The 16,233-nt window shown below is 43.8% G+C and overlaps 1 protein-coding gene across 3 annotated transcripts in view; it reads left to right on the plus strand.

The window, feature by feature from the left end:
• CFAP44 (cilia and flagella associated protein 44) overlaps nt 1-16,233 on the plus strand; it is a 110,155-nt gene that overhangs the window by 58,247 nt on the left and 35,675 nt on the right. For 2 of the 3 annotated variants that reach the window (XM_075854698.1, XM_075854699.1), the window contains exons 23-27: nt 663-825; nt 11,268-11,445; nt 11,686-12,180; nt 14,875-15,078; nt 15,175-15,370. In XM_075854698.1, coding sequence (XP_075710813.1) covers nt 663-825; nt 11,268-11,445; nt 11,686-12,180; nt 14,875-15,078; nt 15,175-15,370 — 1,236 coding nt within the window. The remainder of the gene's footprint in view (nt 1-662; nt 826-11,267; nt 11,446-11,685; nt 12,181-14,874; nt 15,079-15,174; nt 15,371-16,233) is intronic. The other variant, XM_075854697.1, reaches the window with a different exon arrangement.

A 16,233-nucleotide genomic window follows, 5' to 3' on the forward strand; every position in this document is an offset into this window, starting at 1 on the left:
TGCTCTCAGGTAGATTACGATAGAGATTACTGGGGATGATCTGCTCTCAGGTAGATTACCATAGAGGAGATTACTGGGGATGATCTGCTCTCAGGTAGATTACCATAGAGGAGATTACTGGGGATGATCTGCTCTCAGGTAGATTACCATAGAGGAGATTACTGGGGATGATCTGCTCTCAGGTAGATTACGATAGAGGAGATTACTGGGGATGATCTGCTCTCAGGTAGATTACCATAGAGGAGATTACTGGGGATGATCTACTCTCAGGTAGATTACCATAGAGGAGATTACTGGGGATGATCTGCTCTCAGGTAGATTAAGATAGAGGAGATTACTGGGGATGATCTGCTCTCAGGTAGATTACCATAGTGGAGATTACTGGGGATGATCTGCTCTCAGGTAGATTACCATAGTGGAGATTACTGGGGATGATCTGCTCTCAGGTAGATTACCATAGAGGAGATTACCACAGAGGAGATTACCCGTGATGATTTACGTAATAGGTTAACACAGGGGGTTACTGGTGATTCCTCTTCTTATTCCTAGAGCTACAATAATCTATATTCACCAACCGATAATCTATATTCGCCAACCAATAATCTATATTCACCAACCAATAATCTATATTCACCAACTATTCCTTGTTTCACATCTTGTAGCAGCTACTACAGAAGCAGATGAGCCTAGTTCTGTAACACAGCACAGGCAGCAGTGGAGAGGAAGACGCACTGAGGGACGCATGGAAAGAATCAGGAAGATCCTTGAGAAAACCGAAAAGGCAAAATCCAAAATCTTACAGAGGAGGCAGGAATGGGACGAACTGTAAGATTATATCCAGAACACGGCACACACTGCTGAGTACTTTATATCCAGAACACAGCACACACTGCTGAGTACTTTATATCCAGAACACTGCACACACTGCTGAGTACTTTATATCCAGAACACGGCACACACTGCTGAGCACTTTATATCCAGAACACTGTACACACTGCTGAGTACTTTATATCCAGAACACTGCACACACTGCTGAGTACTTTATATCCAGAACACTGTACACACTGCTGAGTACTTTATATCCAGAACACTGCACACACTGCTGAGCACTTTATATCCAGAACACTGTACACACTGCTGAGTACTTTATATCCAGAACACTGCACACACTGCTGAGCACTTTATATCCAGAACACTGTACACACTGCTGAGTACTTTATATCCAGAACACTGCACACACTGCTGAGTACTTTATATCCAGAACACGGCACACACTGCTGAGCACTTTATATCCAGAACACGGCACACACTGCTGAGCACTTTATATCCAGAACACTGTACACACTGCTGAGTACTTTATATCCAGAACACTGCACACACTGCTGAGTACTTTATATCCAGAACACTGCACACACTGCTGAGTACTTTATATCCAGAACACTGCACACACTGCTGAGTACTTTATATCCAGAACACTGCAAACACTGCTGAGCACTTTATATCCAGAACACTGCACACACTGCTGAGTACTTTATATCCAGAACACTGCACACACTGCTGAGTACTTTATATCCAGAACACCGCACACACTGCTGAGTACATTATATCCAGAACACTGCACACACTGCTGAGTACTTTATATCCAGAACACTGTACACACTGCTGAGTACTTTATATCCAGAACACTGTACACACTGCTGAGTACTTTATATCCAGAACACTGTACACATTGCTGAGTACTTTATATCCAGAACACTGCTGAATACTTTATATCCAGAACACTGCACACACTGCTGAGTACTTTATATCCAGAACACTGTACACACTGCTGAGTACTTTATATCCAGAACACTGTACACACTGCTGAGTACTTTATATCCAGAACACTGTACACACTGCTGAGTACTTTATATCCAGAACACTGTACACATTGCTGAGTACTTTATATCCAGAACACTGCTGAATACTTTATATCCAGAACACTGCACACACTGCTGAGTACTTTATATCCAGAACACTGCACACACTGCTGAGCACTTTATATCCAGAACACTGTACACACTGCTGAGTACTTTATATCCAGAACACGGCACACACTGCTGAGCACTTTATATCCAGAACACTGCACACACTGCTGAGTACTTTATATCCAGAACACAGCACACACTGCTGAGCACTTTATATCCAGAACACTGCACACACTGCTGAGTACTTTATATCCAGAACACTGCATACACTGCTGAGCACTTTATATCCAGAACACGGCACACACTGCTGAGTACTTTATAGCCAGAACACTGTACACACTGCTGAGTACTTTATATCCAGAACACGGCACACACTGCTGAGTACTTTATATCCAGAACACTGTACACACTGCTGAGTACTTTATATCCAGAACACTGCACACACTGCTGAGCACTTTATATCCAGAACACTGTACACACTGCTGAGTACTTTATATCCAGAACACTGCACACACTGCTGAGTACTTTATATCCAGAACACTGCACACACTGCTGAGCACTTTATAATCCAGAACACCGTACACACTGCTGAGTACTTTATATCCAGAACACTGCATACACTGCTGAGTACTTTATATCCAGAACACGGCACACACTGCTGAGTACTTTATATCCAGAACACTGTACACACTGCTGAGTACTTTATATCCAGAACACTGCACACACTGCTGAGCACTTTATATCCAGAACACTGTACACACTGCTGAGTACTTTATATCCAGAACACTGCACACACTGCTGAGCACTTTATATCCAGAACACTGCACACACTGCTGAGCACTTTATATCCAGAACACCGTACACACTGCTGAGTACTTTATATCCAGAACACTGCATACACTGCTGAGTACTTTATATCCAGAACACGGCACACACTGCTGAGTACTTTATAGCCAGAACACTGTACACACTGCTGAGTACTTTATATCCAGAACACGGCACACACTGCTGAGTACTTTATATCCAGAACACTGTACACACTGCTGAGTACTTTATATCCAGAACACGGCACACACTGCTGAGTACTTTATATCCAGAACACTGCACACACTGCTGAGTACTTTATATCCAGAACACGGCACACACTGCTGAGTACTTTATATCCAGAACACTGCACACACTGCTGAGTACTTTATATCCAGAACACGGCACACACTGCTGAGTACTTTATATCCAGAACGCTGCACACACTGCTGAGTACTTTATATCCAGAACGCGGCACACACTGCTGAGTACTTTATATCCAGAACGCGGCACACACTGCTGAGTACTTTATATCCAGAACGCGGCACACACTGCTGAGTACTTTATATCCAGAACACTGTACACACTGCTGAGTACTTTATATCCAGAACACTGCACACACTGCTGAGTACTTTATATCCAGAACACTGCATACACTGCTGAGCACTTTATATCCAGAACACTGTACACACTGCTGAGTACTTTATATCCAGAACGCTGCACACACTGCTGAGTACTTTATATCCAGAACGCGGCACACACTGCTGAGTACTTTATATCCAGAACACTGTACACACTGCTGAGTACTTTATATCCAGAACACTGCACACACTGCTGAGTACTTTATATCCAGAACACAGCACACACTGCTGAGTACTTTACATCCAGAACACTGCACACACTGCTGAGTACTTTATATCCAGAACACTGCACACACTGCGGAGTACTTTATATCCAGAACATCGCACACACTGCTGAGTAGTTTATATCCAGAACACTGCACACACTGCTGAGTACTTTATATCCAGAACACTGCACACACTGCTGAGTAGTTTATATCCAGAACACGGCACACACTGCTGAGTACTTTATATCCAGAACACGGCACACACTGCTGAGTACTTTATATCCAGAACACGGCACACACTGCAGAGCACTTTATATCCAGAACACGGCACACACTGCTGAGCACTTTATATCCAGAACACTGCATACACTGCTGAGTACTTTATATCCAGAACACGGCACACACTGCTGAGTACTTTATATCCAGAACACTGCACACACTGCTGAGTACTTTATATCCAGAACACGGCACACACTGCTGAGTACTGTATATCCAGAACACTGTACACACTGCTGAGTACTTTATATCCAGAACACTGCACACACTGCTGAGTACTTTATACCCAGAACACTGCACACACTGCTGAGCACTTTATATCCAGAACACTGTACACACTGCTGAGTACTTTATATCCAGAACACTGCACACACTGCTGAGTACTTTATATCCAGAACACCGTACACACTGCTGAGTACTTTATATCCAGAACACTGCTGAGTACTTTATATCCAGAACACTGCACACACTGCTGAGTACTTTATATCCAGAACACTGCACACACTGCTGAGTACTTTATATCCAGAACACTGTACACACTGCTGAGCACTTTATATCCAGAACACGGCACACACTGCTGAGTACTTTATATCCAGAACACTGCACACACTGCTGAGCACTTTATATCCAGAACACTGCACACACTGCTGAGTACTTTATATCCAGAACACTGTACACACTGCTGAGTACTTTATATCCAGAACACTGTACACACTGCTGAGTACTTTATATCCAGAACACTGTACACACTGCTGAGTACTTTATATCCAGAACACTGTACACACTGCTGAGTACTTTATATCCAGAACACTGTACACACTGCTGAGTACTTTATATCCAGAACACTGCTGAGTACTTTATATCCAGAACACTGCACACACTGCTGAGTACTTTATATCCAGAACACGGCACACACTGCTGAGTACTTTATATCCAGAACACTGTACACACTGCTGAGTACTTTATATACAGAACACTGTACACACTGCTGAGTACTTTATATCCAGAACACTGTACACACTGCTGAGTACTTTATATCCAGAACACTGTACACACTGCTGAGTACTTTATATCCAGAACACTGTACACACTGCTGAGTACTTTATATCCAGAACACTGCTGAGTACTTTATATCCAGAACATTGCACACACTGCTGAGTACTTTATATCCAGAACACGGCATACACTGCTGAGTACTTTATATCCAGAACACTGCACACACTGCGGAGTACTTTATATCCAGAACACTGCACACACTGCTGAGTACTTTATATCCAGAACACTGCACACACTGCTGAGTACTTTATATCCAGAACACGGCACACACTGCTGAGTACTTTATATCCAGAACACTGCACACACTGCTGAGCACTTTATATCCAGAACACTGTACACACTGCTGAGTACTTTATATCCAGAACACTGCACACACTGCTGAACACTTTATATCCAGAACACTGTACACACTGCTGAGCACTTTATATCCAGAACACTGTACACACTGCTGAGTACTTTATATCCAGAACACAGCACACACTGCTGAGTACTTTATATCCAGAACACCACACACACTGCTGAGCACTTTATATCCAGAACACTGCACACACTGCTGAGTACTTTATATCCAGAACACTGCACACACTGCTGAGTACTTTATATCCAGAACACTGTACACACTGCTGAGTACTTTATATCCAGAAAACCGCACACACTGCTGAGTACTTTATATCCAGAACACTGCATACAATGCTGAGTACTTTATATCCAGAACACCGCACACACTGCTGATCACTTTATATCCAGAACACCGCACACACTGCTGAGTACTTTATATCCAGAACACTGCACACACTGCTGAGCTCTTTATATCCAGAACACTGCACACACTGCTGAGCTCTTTATATCCAGAACACTGCACACACTGCTGAGCTCTTTATATCCAGAACACTGTACACACTGCTGAGTACTTTATATCCAGAACACTGCACACACTGCTGAGTACTTTATATCAAGAACACTGTACACACTGCTGAGTACTTTATATCCAGAACATTGCACACACTGCTGAGTACTTTATATCCAGAACACTGTACACACTGCTGAGTACTTTATATCCAGAACACTGTACACACTGCTGAGTACTTTATATCCAGAACACTGCACACACTGCTGAGTACTTTATATCAAGAACACTGCACACACTGCTGAGTACTTTATATCCAGAACACTGTACACACTGCTGAGTACTTTATATCCAGAACACTGCACACACTGCTGAGTACTTTATATCCAGAACACTGTACACACTGCTGAGCACTTTATATCCAGAACACGGCACACACTGCTGAGTACTTTATATCCAGAACACTGCACATACTGCTGAGCACTTTATATCCAGAACACGGCACACACTGCTGAGTACTTTATATCCAGAACACTGCACACACTGCTGATCACTTTATATCCGCAACACGGCACACACTGCTGAGTACTTTATATCCAGAACACGGCACACACTGCTGAGTACTTTATATCCAGAACACTGCACACACTGCTGAGTACTTTATATCCAGAACACTGCACACACTGCTGAGTACTTTATATCCAGAACACTGTACACACTGCTGAGTACTTTATATCCAGAACACTGTACACACTGCTGAGCACTTTATATCCAGAACACGGCACACACTGCTGAACACTTTATATCCAGAACACGGCACACACTGCTGAGTACTTTATATCCAGAACACTGTACACACTGCTGAGTACTTTATATTCAGAACACTGCACACACTGCTGAGTACTTTCTACCCAGAACACTGCACACACTGCTGAGCTCTTTATATCCAGAACACCGTACACACTGCTGAGTACTTTATATCCAGAACACTGCATACACTGCTGAGTACTTTATATCCAGAACACTGCACACACTGCTGAGTACTTTATATCCAGAACACTGTACACACTGCTGAGTACTTTCTACCCAGAACACTGCACACACTGCTGAGCTCTTTATATCCAGAACACCGTACACACTGCTGAGTACTTTATATCCAGAACACTGCATACACTGCTGAGTACTTTATATCCAGAACACGGCACACACTGCTGAGGACTTTCTACCCAGAACACTGCACACACTGCTGATCACTTTATATCCAGAACACCGCACACACTGCTGAGTACTTTATATCCAGAACACGGCACACACTGCTGAGTACTTTATATCCAGAACACTGCACACACTGCTGAGTACTTTATATCCAGAACACTGCACACACTGCTGAGTACTTTATATCCAGAACACTGTACACACTGCTGAGTACTTTATATCCAGAACACTGCTGAGTACTTTATATCCAGAACACTGCACACACTGCTGAGTACTTTATATCCAGAACACTGTACACACTGCTGAGTACTTTATATCCAGAACACTGCTGAGTACTTTATATCCAGAACACTGTACACACTGCTGAGTACTTTATATCCAGAACACTGTACACACTGCTGAGTACTTTATATCCAGAACACTGCTGAGTACTTTATATCCAGAACATTGCACACACTGCGGAGTACTTTATATCCAGAACACTGCACACACTGCTGAGTACTTTATATCCAGAACACTGCACACACTGCTGAGTACTTTATATCCAGAACACTGCACACACTGCTGAGTACTTTATATCCAGAACACTGTACACACTGCTGAGTACTTTATATCCAGAACACGGCACACACTGCTGAGTACTTTATATCCAGAACACTGCACACACTGCTGAGTACTTTATATCCAGAACACTGCACACACTGCTGAGTACTTTATATCCAGAACACGGCACACACTGCTGAGTACTTTATATCCAGAACACGGCACACACTGCTGAGCACTTTATATCCAGAACACCGTACACACTGCTGAGTACTTTATATCCAGAACACGGCACACACTGCTGAGTATTTTATATCCAGAACACGGCACACACTGCTGAGTACTTTATATCCAGAACACTGTACACACTGCTGAGTACTTTATATCCAGAACACTGCACACACTGCTGAGTACTTTATATCCAGAACACTGCACACACTGCTGAGTACTTTATATCCAGAACACTGTACACACTGCTGAGTACTTTATATACAGAACACTGTACACACTGCTGAGTACTTTATATCCAGAACACGGCACACACTGCTGAGCACTTTATATCCAGAACACTGTACACACTGCTGAGTACTTTATATCCAGAACACTGTACACACTGCTGAGCACTTTATATCCAGAACACGGCACACACTGCTGAACACTTTATATCCAGAACACGGCACACACTGCTGAGTACTTTATATCCAGAACACTGTACACACTGCTGAGTACTTTATATTCAGAACACTGCACACACTGCTGAGTACTTTCTACCCAGAACACTGCACACACTGCTGAGCTCTTTATATCCAGAACACCGTACACACTGCTGAGTACTTTATATCCAGAACACTGCATACACTGCTGAGTACTTTATATCCAGAACACTGCACACACTGCTGAGTACTTTATATCCAGAACACTGTACACACTGCTGAGTACTTTATATTCAGAACACTGCACACACTGCTGAGTACTTTCTACCCAGAACACTGCACACACTGCTGAGCTCTTTATATCCAGAACACCGTACACACTGCTGAGTACTTTATATCCAGAACACTGCATACACTGCTGAGTACTTTATATCCAGAACACGGCACACACTGCTGAGGACTTTCTACCCAGAACACTGCACACACTGCTGATCACTTTATATCCAGAACACCGCACACACTGCTGAGTACTTTATATCCAGAACACGGCACACACTGCTGAGTACTTTATATCCAGAACACTGCACACACTGCTGAGTACTTTATATCCAGAACACTGCACACACTGCTGAGTACTTTATATCCAGAACACTGTACACACTGCTGAGTACTTTATATCCAGAACACTGCTGAGTACTTTATATCCAGAACACTGCACACACTGCTGAGTACTTTATATCCAGAACACTGTACACACTGCTGAGTACTTTATATCCAGAACACTGCTGAGTACTTTATATCCAGAACACTGTACACACTGCTGAGTACTTTATATCCAGAACACTGTACACACTGCTGAGTACTTTATATCCAGAACACTGCTGAGTACTTTATATCCAGAACATTGCACACACTGCGGAGTACTTTATATCCAGAACACTGCACACACTGCTGAGTACTTTATATCCAGAACACTGCACACACTGCTGAGTACTTTATATCCAGAACACTGCACACACTGCTGAGTACTTTATATCCAGAACACTGTACACACTGCTGAGTACTTTATATCCAGAACACGGCACACACTGCTGAGTACTTTATATCCAGAACACTGCACACACTGCTGAGTACTTTATATCCAGAACACTGCACACACTGCTGAGTACTTTATATCCAGAACACTGCACACACTGCTGAGTACTTTATATCCAGAACACGGCACACACTGCTGAGTACTTTATATCCAGAACACGGCACACACTGCTGAGCACTTTATATCCAGAACACCGTACACACTGCTGAGTACTTTATATCCAGAACACGGCACACACTGCTGAGTATTTTATATCCAGAACACGGCACACACTGCTGAGTACTTTATATCCAGAACACTGTACACACTGCTGAGTACTTTATATCCAGAACACTGCACACACTGCTGAGTACTTTATATCCAGAACACTGCACACACTGCTGAGTACTTTATATCCAGAACACTGTACACACTGCTGAGTACTTTATATACAGAACACTGTACACACTGCTGAGTACTTTATATCCAGAACACGGCACACACTGCTGAGCACTTTATATCCAGAACACTGCACACACTGCTGAGCACTTTATATCCAGAACACTGCACACACTGCTGAGTACTTTATATCCAGAACACTGTACACACTGCTGAGCACTTTATATCCAGAACACTGTACACACTGCTGAGTACTTTATATCCAGAACACTGCACACACTGCTGAGTACTTTATATCCAGAAAACTGCACACAGTGCTGAGCACTTTATATCCAGAACACGGCACACACTGCTGAGCACTTTATATCCAGAACACGGCACACACTGCTGAGTACTTTATATCCAGAACACGGCACACACTGCTGAGTACTTTATATACAGAACACTGCACACACTGCTGAGTACTTTATATCCAGAACACGGCACACACTGCTGAGTACTTTATATCCAGAACACGGCACACACTGCTGAGCACTTTATATCCAGAACACTGCACACACTGCTGAGTACTTTATATCCAGAACACTGTACACACTGCTGAGTACTTTATATCCAGAACACTGTACACACTGCTGATCACTTTATATCCAGATCACTGCACACACAACTGAGTACTTTATATCCAGAACACCGCACACACTGCTGAGCACTTTATATCCAGAACACTGCACACACTGCTGAGTACTTTATATCCAGAACACTGTACACACTGCTGAGTACTTTATATCCAGAACACTGCACACACTGCTGAGTACTTTATATCCAGAACACTGTACACACTGCTGAGTACTTTATATCCAGAACACGGCACACACTGCTGAGTACTTTATATCCAGAACACGGCACACACTGCTGAGCACTTTATATCCAGAACACTGCACACACTGCTGAGTACTTTATATCCAGAACACTGCACACACTGCTGAGTACTTTATATCCAGAACACTGCACACACTGCTGAGTAGTTTATATCCAGAACACTGCTGAATACTTTATATCCAGAACACTGTACACACTGCTGAGTACTTTATATCCAGAACACTGCACACACTGCTGAGCACTTTATATCCAGAACACTGCACACACTGCTGAGTACTTTATATCCAGAACACTGCTGAGTACTTTATATCCAGATCACTGCACACACTGCTGAGTACTTTATATCCAGCAACACTACACAAAGTTTTGCATTCTTCTGTAAGACCCCATGCACACGACCGTAAGAATCGCCAATAATTGTGGACCACAATTACGGTCTGCAATTACGAAAGCGTTCACTTCTATTGTTTATGGACACCTTCCTGTTTATATACGGGAAGTTGTCCGGGCTGTAGATGTGTGCCGCAAAAGATAGGACATGTCCTATCATTTGCTTTTTATGGTCCGCGCTCCCATACGAAAATATAGTCTGCTGTCCGCGGCTGTCGTTGACCGTGATCACGAGCACGGCCATGTGCATGGGGCCTTAATGTGCAAATGTTTCCTACTTTACAGAATAACAACGTTCCTGCTATTTTTTTCCCAGGTACAAAACGAAGCCCAGTGAGGACTATGAGGACCCAGCGGATGTTTTGGCCATTAAAAATGCCATGGAGAACATGGGAGACTTTAAACTAAAAACTGCAAAGGATTACACTGTCCCCGAGCACCTGCGTATAAATGCAGAAAGAAAGAGGAATGAACTGGCAATGTTAGAAAGCATGGTATGTCTGAATGTTATGTACACATATAAGGCTGCAGGTATGACGTTATCTCCAGGGCAGGAGCAGAGGATTGACATTTCATGCTAAACATATCCTATAAATCAGGTTGTGAACCCCTGACACTCGTCGTCAGTGATTAATCAGTGATCAGTAATTAGTTATTGATCGTACAGGAGATACTGCGCTGATTTGTATTGTAGACCGGCTCCATATAACTCTGACTTGTGTTTCTTCTTAAAGATACATGAACATAAATCATCCATGAACCGCTCCATCATGGCGCTCCGTGATCTCAAGCTAGAAACCATAGAAAAGATGGAGCGTTTGGTCCGAGAATTGATAGACATCCAGGAAGCACTGGACCCGTCCAAACACCTCCCTATCCCGAGAGTCCCTTCACTGCTCCCTGACGAGACACCAGAGAAGAAGTTCCAGTATGACAGCGAGACTCTCCGCAGGTTCCAACTGCAGCAAGAGAAGCGGGTCCAGGCACGGCCGGCGGTAGAGAACGGAGGGTTTGGTGGATTTGGCAGTTTTGGAGGAAAAGAGCAAACGGCAGCAAAGAAATCAGAATCACATTCCAGACCGTCCACCACGAGCACCTTCAAATCACACCGCATCGTGTCTTCCCAAAGTTGCCGTATACAGAATACAGAGCTGTCTGACCTGGAGAAGGAGGCCGTGCAGAGAGAAGAAATCCAGAATTTATACATGCAGGAAAACCTCATCAAACAGGTAACCGACAGGGACACGGCACAAGCGGAGTAACGGTGAAACTAGTATCACCGGCCCCACTGCAGAGAAAAACACAGGGCAGATCAATGCACCCACCGCCCCATTGTAGCTGCACCTACTAATATTGCTGCATTACAAAGTCGTCATAAATACTCTAACCTAAAGAATACATTCAAATCTGAACTGCATTTTATAAATGTGTAATGGCATCGGGAACATAAATAAAAGAGCTGCCTCTGGAGAATTGGGAACAGAGACCCCAGTAACCCCTAATATTATTTTAAGCACCGCATCCCAAAAACTCCTCAACGAGGGGCAACTCCACCAAACATGAGACATGGAACCTCCCACAGCTCCACAACGCCAACAATTGTCAGGCACGGACGGATACCATTTATGAAGAGCAGCCGGGACCCGGTACCATCTAGAAACAATTTTGGAACTAGTTTCCTGGGCTCTGATGGCTATAGAGGCTTTTTTAGAAAGAGAGAAACACCGTTTCCATTTTGCGTCAGTGAAATTATATGTAATTCTCTCTCCCAAGCCCCGCAGAAGGAAGGGAGTTGGTGGGATCGCTGGGAAAGGAGTAGTTTATATAATGTGGAGATGGCATGGGTAGGGGGCAGGGTGGAAACACATAAGCGTTCAAAATGAGTAAGCAGCCGGTGAAGATGTGAGCGGCGATTGATAGCACCATAAAAATGCTTTAACTGGGAATATTCAAACATATAGCGAGTAGAGGGCGTATCAGTGGGGCAGATGGAGGCTAGAGGGAGTAGAGAGGAATCGGAAAGGACTTGAGTAAAATACATGGGATTGGTGGACGTCCTGCCTAGGAAGGAGCGACGAGCCCTACCAACAGGAAAGGCTGGATTGTCAGTAATAGGGGTTAAAGGACCCGATGGGTCTATGAGCGAACCACCCGCCGCCCCTGAAGATCGCAACGCCAAAAAGGTGTGGTAAACAACAAATGAGGCTTGAGTCGGTCTGTTCCCAGACAGGGTCCACGGCAGGGTAGATGGGGTACTAGGGCAGAGTTGTTGGGCTAAACAAACCCACATTTTTGAGTCGCGATTATGAAAAAAATCCAGAACACGAGCATGATTCGACGCCAAGTAATAGAGGCGACAGTCCAGCAGACCAACCCCACCTGCATCTCTGGATCGAGTAAGAAGAGCTCGACTCAAACGTGGATGACCGGTTGGCCATATGAAGGATCCAAAGCATTGCTGGATACGCAACCAGTAAGAGGATGGGATGGAGATGGGGATCGTCTGCAGGAGGAACAGTAATCTGGGAAGGAGAGACATTTTGATAATATTAATACGGCCAAACCAGGAGAATTCCGTCTTATGCCAGGAAGTGAGATCTGTGCCAAACTTGGCCAATAGGGGAATGAAGTTATTTGTAAACAGTTGTGAGAGGTCACTACTTATACGGGCCCCCAAGGATGTTATACCCCTAGAGGGCCAAGAGAAGGGGAAATTGCTTTTGAGAAGCGACACTAACGGGACCGGGAGAGAGACATTCAACGCTTCAGACTTGGAGAAGTTGATCTTGAAGTTAGACCATGTCCCAAAACGGGACCGCTCGGACATCAACGAGGGGAGAGAGACATGCGGGTCCGTGAGGTAAACCAATAAGTCATCAGCAAATGCAGAGCACTTATATTCCTATGGTAATGCCTTTAATATCTGTGCTGTTCTGAATGGAGGCCATGAGATGCTCCATGACCAGGACATACAACAACGGGGACAGGGGGCAGCCCCGCCTGGTGCCATTATGAAGTTGAATCTGTTTTTAACGGTACAGAACAACGGAAATGAACAACACCGATGTGAATAGAGCCTAAATGTTTCCGTAGATCTCCGTTTCACAAGTCTCTGTCAGAATCAGTTTTCTAGACAGGACATAGAAATGGAGACTGTTAGGGCCCGTTCGCTTTCCGTTCCGGGGTTCCGTTGGAGGTTTCCGTCGGGTGAACCCCGCAACGGAAAGTGAAAGTGAAACCACAGCTTCCGTTTCAGTCACCATTGATGTCCATGGTGACGAAAACATCGCTAATGGTTTCCGTTCGTCACCATTCCAGCAGGTTTCCGGTTTTCCAGAGTCGACTCCGCTATTGATTCCGTCGGAAAACCGGAAACCTGCCAGAATGGTGACGAACGGAAACCATTAGCGATGTTTTCGTCACCATGGACATCAATGGTGACTGAAACGGAAAGTGAACGGTGATGTGAACAGGCCCTTATCTATAAACCCGGTATGTTCTGAATGCATGGCGCAAGATGTTAGGCTATATTCACATCTGCTAACGGAGCCTTCGTCGCAGGTTCCTCCGTCACTGCCGTCATTTTTGTTGCTTTGCTCTTATAACAGAGCAGAACAATGAAACGACAGACACAGATGTGAAAAGAGCCTTAAACAAACATGTAAAAAAAACATATGCGTCCGACAAATGCAACCTGTCAGCTTTCAGACTCCCATGTTAAAAAACATACACCTTAAAAATTAGGGGTGGACACATCTGTATGTCAAGGAACAGGAGTGGATTTTAGCAAATGCCCAGACTCTGCCATTGGACGAAAAGAAAACCTTATATATTAGCACCCATTATCCTTATCCCTTTACTCCTCTCATTGGGTCAGGGCCCACGTGGAAATCCTGTTGAATCATTTTCCACCTCTATTCCAGATGAACAAACTGGCCAGCGACTTTGACGCCGAGCTTCGCCTTTTACGACACAAGAAGTTGCAGCTGGACGTGCAGATGAAGATGGCTGACCTGCGGCACATCACGCTTTTCGAAGAGCTTCTCCTGCTGAAGGAGTTTGAGAAGCGAGAAGACATCTTGCAGGAGAAAGTCAGTGACCGAATTACTGAGCTGGATGAGATGAATGTACGTCTATAGATATCATGCCTGGGGAGGGGGGGGGGGGGGGTTCAGGACCTGAATATCCAAACATTACATTATTTTTTACATCCTGTCTTGTAGAGAAGGTCCGAGGATTTTATGCAGCTGTTGGAGGCGAAGAGGAAGGAAGTCGTGAAGCTGCAGGAGAAAGAGAAGGCTTTACACGCCGCCTTCCAGACCTCTCTGGGAGAAGGCAACAAATTTGCCACGTTCCTCACCAAAGTCTTTAAGAAGAAGATCAAGCGGGTAAAGAAGAAGGAGGCGCGCGGAGACGAAGGTTGGTGTCCAACTACAGTATACAACTAATGTCATCATACAGTACACACAACTAATGTCATCATACAGTACACACAACTAATGTCATCATACAGTACACACAACTAATGTCATCATACAGTACACACAACTAATGTCATCATACAGTACACACAACTAATGTCATCATACAGTACACACAACTAATGTCATCATACAGTACACACAACTAATGTCATCATACAGTACACACAACTAATGTCATCATACAGTACACACAACTAATGTCATCATACAGTACACACAACTAATGTCACATACAGTACACACAACTAATGTCATCATACAGTACACACAACTAATGTCATCATACAGTACACACAACTAATTTCATCATACAGTACACACAACTAATGTCACATACAGTGCACATAAATAACACTGCCATACTGTACACACAACTAATGTCACCATACAGCACACATAAATAACACTGCCATACTGTACACACAAATAATGTCACCATACAATACACATAAATAACACTGCCATAATATGCGCATAACTAATGTCACATACAGTACACATAAATAACACTACCATACTGTACGCAACTAATGTTCCCATACAGTACTCATAAACAGTTCCATAGTATACACAAAGCTAATGTCACCATACAGTTCACATAAATAACACTGCCATACTATACACATAACTAATGTCACCATACAGCACACATAAATACCACTGCCATACTGTATACAACTAATGTCACCATACAGCACACATAAATAACACTGCCATACTGTATACAACTAATGTCACCATACAGCACACATAAATAACACTGCCATACTGTACACACAAATAATGTCACCATACAAT

This window comes from Rhinoderma darwinii, chromosome 2 (assembly GCF_050947455.1).
Source record: "Rhinoderma darwinii isolate aRhiDar2 chromosome 2, aRhiDar2.hap1, whole genome shotgun sequence".
Classification (NCBI taxonomy): Eukaryota; Metazoa; Chordata; class Amphibia; order Anura; family Rhinodermatidae; genus Rhinoderma; species Rhinoderma darwinii.